Source organism: Antennarius striatus, chromosome 6, assembly GCF_040054535.1.
Source record: "Antennarius striatus isolate MH-2024 chromosome 6, ASM4005453v1, whole genome shotgun sequence".
Taxonomy (NCBI): Eukaryota; Metazoa; Chordata; class Actinopteri; order Lophiiformes; family Antennariidae; genus Antennarius; species Antennarius striatus.
In genome coordinates, this window is record NC_090781.1 from 18,753,368 (window position 1) to 18,760,056 (window position 6,689).

At 45.9% G+C, this 6,689-nt stretch overlaps 1 protein-coding gene across 1 annotated transcript in view; it reads left to right on the top strand.

Annotated features, from left to right (window-relative positions):
- Window positions 1-6,689, top strand: part of egfem1 (EGF-like and EMI domain containing 1) — a 43,461-nt gene extending 36,772 nt beyond the window's left edge. The window contains 12 exon segments of the mRNA XM_068316883.1: window positions 38-166; window positions 264-392; window positions 501-621; window positions 1,572-1,705; window positions 1,801-1,929; window positions 2,129-2,257; window positions 3,178-3,306; window positions 3,403-3,531; window positions 3,613-3,741; window positions 4,672-4,800; window positions 4,941-5,069; window positions 5,734-6,689. Coding sequence (XP_068172984.1) covers window positions 38-166; window positions 264-392; window positions 501-621; window positions 1,572-1,705; window positions 1,801-1,929; window positions 2,129-2,257; window positions 3,178-3,306; window positions 3,403-3,531; window positions 3,613-3,741; window positions 4,672-4,800; window positions 4,941-5,069; window positions 5,734-5,801 — 1,484 coding nt within the window. The 3' untranslated portion in view covers window positions 5,802-6,689.

Below are 6,689 nucleotides of genomic sequence, written 5' to 3' on the forward strand. Positions count from 1 at the left end.
TAACTTTTATCTGAGGTCTCATTTCGGTCTTTCCTAGAGTGTGAGGAAGGATTTTATGGAGAGAACTGCACCTGGACATGCAGCTGTAAGGATGGAGGGAGATGTGACAGAGTCACGGGGAGATGCAAGTGTCGCCCAGGTTGGACAGGAGAGTCATGCCAGTCAGGTGACTTCAGTAATGTTTCACCACTGAAACTAATATGAAAGTTTTGCCCCCAGACTAAAAATGTTGAACACAATCGCTTGTGGATTTTTGTCTGAAGTCTGTTCTAAGGGATTTTTCGGTGAGGGCTGTGAGCGTCGTTGCGATTGCGTCTGCGGCACAGGTTGCCACCATGTGACTGGCCGCTGTGAGTGCCAGTCAGGCTGGAGGGGAGGCCGGTGTGACAAGCGTGAGTGTCGGCGTGGGACAGAGGAAGTTGCAAAAGAATGAACTTGGCAATGCGGACGCTTTGGACGTGAAACTGAAGTGATTCTGTCTACCCCGTGTTGACACCAAGGCTGCCTTCCTGGGTCCTACGGTGCTTCCTGTGCCCACAAGTGCCAGCCTGGGGTGTCCTGTGACCACGAGACGGGGAGGTGCGGATGTCCGGCCGGACACACCGGACCTGTCTGCGAGAAACATAAGCACAAAAAGAAACTTTGCAGCACAAACACAGGGTTGTTCCCTGGTTGGATTGAACCACGCCGGCTGACATATGGACCTCATTGACAGACGTGCTGTCACCCTCAAATGCTGCACCCCTTTACCAGTAAAGAAAGGCATCATGGGAGCAAAGTGATCACCAAGAATCTGTTAATACTGATTAAAGGTCTTTTTGTTCTCCTCATCCTCCAGGGAAAGATTACCGTCTATCCCATTCTGGGGAACGACGGACTCTCGGTTCTAAACCCTCGCTGTCACAGGACTTTATGCTAATGTTTCATTATGCAGACCATACCCTGTAGGACTCTACACGAACAAGCAACTCTGCCTCCCCCCCCCACCTCCACCTTCCTCTCCTCACACACTCCCCAGACATCTGATAAATGTTACACACCAGTTGCCAAGTAAAACAGAAGGCATTGTTTTTGTCTCCTCGGCGGCGGATAAGGGCCTTTGGAAGGCAGACATGCATAATGACAGCGCCGTAATTACCTCTTTAGTCTGGAGTCCTTTCTTATCTGTCCCCCACGCCGCCTGCTGTTGCCTGACTGAGTAGCTGAGTGCCGCGGTCTCACCCGAAAACACATTCGGTTCACAGATTCATCTTGTTCGCTATGACTGATTGTCCGCGGACTCCATTCATTATTGTGATGAGTGTATATATATACTGTATGTATGCTGAAAGGGTGTGTGAAAGAACGGGCCTCTGGGTTTGGGCACGAGGGAAAGTTGTTGGGAGTGTTGGTTTTGTTACCGGTCGATGTTGAATATCCCAGTCAGAGTCAGGAAAGGAACTTGCCAGTTGTTCCTACGGAATGTGTGCCTGTTGTTTTGAGCACCACTGACACCACAAATCTTCTGACCACCCCTCTAAATTTGACCCTGATGTCCCCCCTGTCCTGATGTGTTTCTCTACCTTCATTACAGCCTGTCCTGAAGGTACGTTTGGCCTGAACTGCAGCCGGCTGTGCCGGTGTTCAGGAGACCGGGAGCAGTGCCATCCTGTGACGGGGAAATGTAGCTGCTTCCCCGGTTACTACGGAGGTCGCTGTGACCTACGTGAGTGAGCTGTTGATTCACCACTGATGCTATTTCAAATCATCATTCTGTTCAATCACATCACACATTTGGTGATCTTTACCCTCACTTGTCAGGATGCAGAGCAGGTTCTTTTGGACCAAACTGCAGGTTGCGTTGCAGCTGCGTGAACGGCGGCCGCTGTGACTTCAGGACCGGTTCTTGCTTCTGTCCTCCTGGATTCATCGGAGCAAACTGCAGCTCAAGCAAGTCAAGTCATTCTTCTTCCTGTCTGTGTCCCAGAATGAAAACTGTCGGTCTGCATTTTTTTTAATGTTGCTTTTATCTGCAAATTCTGACCAGGTCTGTAAAATAAGGATGTGCATTTCTTACATCTTTGTGTCTACACTGTTGGTTTTTTAATGTTAATAGTCTGTATGAATAAAGACACACTTATTTACGCAGGCTGTCCGAAGGGATATTATGGGAAGGGCTGTGCTAAACTGTGCACCTGTTGGGAAGGAGGCCAGTGTCACCCAGTAACCGGGAGGTGTATCTGCGCCCCTGGTAGGATGGGGCAGTCCTGCAAACAAGGTAAATCTAAGATAAAGTGTGATTGTCTGTGAATTAGGATGCAGCAGTCAACCTTCTGTGGTTTCACTTTGCATTTAGAATTTTTTTTTGGTCCAGTGTCTTCTTTTATGGACGAAATTTGCAGTAAACTCTACTGTACTGTACTGTACTAGTAATTTCTGAAGACGTATATAAGCTAAGTAGCAAAACAGTAAAAAAAAAAAAAAAAAGTACATTTAGTAATTAAAGCAGTCTGGTTGAAAGTATTTTGCCTGATATGAAGTAAAGTGTTTTCCTCAATGTAATTTGAGGTTAAAAGAAATGAATTTTTCTTAATTTTCAAGAGGCAGTTCAGCTCTCACCCTTCTGCCTGAGGCTGGCATGCGTCAGTGGGAACCTCCATCCTTAATGAGTTCCTCCGAACGAGGAGGCCAAACTGGAGATAGACAAACAACCCCTAAAATTAGGGAGCGTTTATCAAATGTTTTTTCTCTGTATATTTAAGTGCAGAGCTCTCTCATTTCTTTAGACCTTTGATGATCACGGCCCTATTTTCCCAGGAAGCAGAGACATTTTTCATGATTTCTTCATCTCCCTTTATCAGCAGTTGAACGGGGATTTCCATCACTGTTAGCGTTAAATGTTCTCTTCTTTACCCTCCTGCACGTACTTAGACATACAATCACTTAAGCTCTTCTTGTTGAATGTTTACAGGAACCTATAAGTAGCTCATTCTCCGTGTTCCGTGTCGCTGGATTTGGCAAGGATGCAAATAAATAAAGAGGGGAATTAAGGATGGTTTACGTATTGTTTTCCCAATCTAAATTACCCGGAGAAACATGATTATTCTTTTATATCACTGCCAGATTAGACTACTTTACCATCTCTCTAATGAACTGTTGCTAAAATTAACTATAACCCTTGTCTGAATGTGTCTCCAGCATGCCCTAGGGGGCGCTATGGCTCACAGTGCAGAAACATATGTGTCTGTCAGAACGGGGGTCTCTGTGATCCTGCCGATGGGTCATGCCAGTGCGGCCTGGGCTGGACGGGACAGCGTTGTGACACGGGTGCGACTTCGCTGTCAAAAGACACAACTGGACACAATTGTTCTCTTCGTGCTTAATACGATTTTTGTTCTCATTATTGTTTGTGTGTGTGTGAAGCCTGTTCTCAGGGTAAATATGGTTTTAGCTGTACTGAAGACTGTCCATGCCTCAACAACGCGACCTGTGACCGTTTTACCGGCGCCTGCAGCTGTGCTGCTGGATACTACGGCCATGCCTGTCAACACAGTATGCCAACACTGGTGAACGAGCGTTGCTAACCATACTCTGAACGGGTAACATGAATGTAGCATCTCTTGTGTCTCTAAGGGTGTCCTTCTGGGTTCTTTGGAGTGAACTGTGCCCATACTTGTGACTGTGAAGTGGGGTCGACATGTGAGCAAGACACAGGCCGTTGTGTATGTCCCCCAGGCTACGTTGGCCCACACTGCCAAAAACGTAAGTATGTACTGTACGACAATAAAATGCAGATTTGGGCTTTTTTTGTTTTATGACACCTGCATTTTGTTATTAAATAGGAATGATAATCCTAATTTAATCTGTAGCAAAAACAGCACTGACAAAGTTTCTGTGCTGCAGCAGGGATATGTTGATCTCGATTCCAAGTCCTCATTTATGGTTGACCAAAGCGCATGCAGTCTGTCATCGTTCCTCTGGCTGCATAATGCTAGTGTGCATGCACTGTTGTGGAATGGTGAGCGTTCACTGCCCTGGCAGCACGTCCGGTGGACCGCCTCGCCTCCAGCATGTCAAACGGCACGATCCCGGTCACCTCACTCCAGCTGTGGCGTTCTTGCAGATGTTATTTTCTCCCCAGTCTTCATGCTTTTTTGGAGTAATGGGTTAGCTTAACAAGGGAGTGGTCATTCGGGATTAGATGAATGTGGCTTTTTCTCTAAAAAACTGTTTTCAGACTCAAGACAACTCGCAAAGTCAGTCACGCTTGACCAAAACCTGCCCTAGATATAGATGTTCATTTTGTTTTAAAATAGAGAAAACGTTTTGTCAAACTAGACCGAAAATCAGTGGTGTTTTTTAACCTCATCCTATTTCCAGTCGGGTGCTAGAAGGAAAAGATGGGTGAAAAATTCAAAATGTAAAGTCTAACTGATGGATTTTGAATTAAACTTTTCATTAAACATTTCATTAAAACATTAAAAGATATGTACATGAATGAAGTATGTGCACCTAGTCTGGATGCCTAGCTGTAACAGTACATATGAAGAATAAATTACCTTGATTGGTGAAGCAGACAATCCTAATCCTAAATCTAACCCTACCCTAACCTTAACCCTGACCCTAAATCTAACCCCTACCCTAACACTAACCCTGACCTTAATCCTCTACCTGTTTTTGTGTTGTTTCCAGAGTGTAACAATGGCAGCTTTGGGTTGAGTTGTGCCCGATTGTGTCACTGTGCTGGTGAGGTGCCATGTGACCCGTCAATGGGGCGGTGCCTCTGTCCCCCAGGAAGGACAGGGCCGAGGTGTGAGGAAGGTAAATGTTAACCCTCCCATATTAACTGATGGGTGAAGCAGTTTGTCCCCATGACTCTTTCTTCTACCATCGGGTGTCTGTCATCTTCTGATGACTCTCATTTCCTTGTGCTCACTCACTCTCTCTCTTTTCCGTCTCAGAATGTGGTGGAGAACGCTTTGGCCCCGGTTGTGCCCTGCCGTGCCAGTGTTCCCACGGGTCCCGCTGCGATGGGCTGACTGGGCGATGCCTTTGCCCACTCAACTGGCTGGGCCCCACGTGTAGCAAAGGTAACACCTGAGCTCCCTTTACCAGACGCACGTGGGTTTTTATTTAAATATTTTTCATCCCCAAATATTTTTCTGCTGGATTTTTTTTCTTAGCTGCTAACTGCTTAGCTAATCACTGCTTTTTAAATCTTCTGATTGTGGGCTGCACACATAGCACTTTCCTGTCTTGCCCCCTTTGCTGTGGACTCAGAGACTGACCTACCCCCACCCCTTCCATCATGCCATCATGGTGTTTATATGGAATGTTGGGACAGCAGAAAGCTGGAAGAGGCTGCGTGAAAGGGGCACACACACACACACACACACACACACACACACACACACACACACACACACACACACACACACACACACACACACACACACAGGTCATGGGCTGTAAAGCTGAACCAGCTTTACTGAAATACTGTGTCATGAAGTGTGAGACACTCGGTGTGTCACCCTGTCTCTCTCAATCGCTGCTCCTGTCTCCTGACAGTTATTTTAATCTGCACCCAGCGTGGTGCCGGGCCGGAGGCTGTCTTCACTTTACCTCCTCAAAGCCGATCACGAGGGAGACGACGGACCAGTTGCTTCTCCACAAAAACCCAGAACATTTGCTTTTCATTTTCAAATAGTCCTGATATCTTCTTGCTTTTTTTTTTTTTGCATGTCTTTTCACCAGCTCTGCACCAGACCCCAGGGCCGATGAACTTCTCTGCGTCCCAGAGAAAGAGAAGAGGGGCAGCGTAACCACATAACCAAAGCAGAGGTGCAAACTCCTGACGGGAAGGTCAAACACGGGGCTCGGCTCTGCGGAGTGCTCCTTGGATCATCTCGGCACAGCTGATGCCAGTGAAACGATGTTTTTGTGAAAGAGCAGGGTGCCTCATCATTGAGCCTGGAGCTTGTGATAATCACCCAGGGGACCTGGCGTGAGAGGGGCCCGCGAAGGACCATAAATCCAATACCCGCTCCAGAATTTCCAGGGTTACACAGAAATCCCACAACATATTGGAGACTATTGCTGATTGAAAGCTCTTAATTTGATTTCCAGTGGAACTTTTCATGAGCTGTTAAGGGCTCGGTTTGGCATATGGATGTGAGTCTGAATCGGTGTCACTGGAGAGCTTTTACAGCCATGTCTAGCATTGACTTTTTTCTGTGTCCACATTAAACTGAATGGTTTGCACAGCGATTCCATACATATTTACGGTGAAAATTAAACACTAAATCATTGCTAAAACACATTTATATTTATATGAGTGATTTATTTAGTTATTTTGTAAGATAAAATATTAAGATTATCACATACAGGCGTGAGGGTTACAGCCAAAATGAGACAGCGCTCTGCCAAGGCAGCTCAGTTTTCCTATTATGTCGCTGAACCTGAACGCATCAGCCCCATGATAATTGGATCCTCATTATTTGACTCCTTGAGCATGAAAACCTTACTATGGAATTTGGAACCACACTTGTTACAATAATAATAGTAAAAGAAAATCACTAATGGTGGTTTCAAGGATCTTTAAAAACTTTTGAAGGTGCGTAATCGGCATAGTTTTAGCTACACTCTGATCTTGGTTGCATATCTGTACGTTATGATATACACTGCTCAAAAAAATTAGACGAACACTTCGA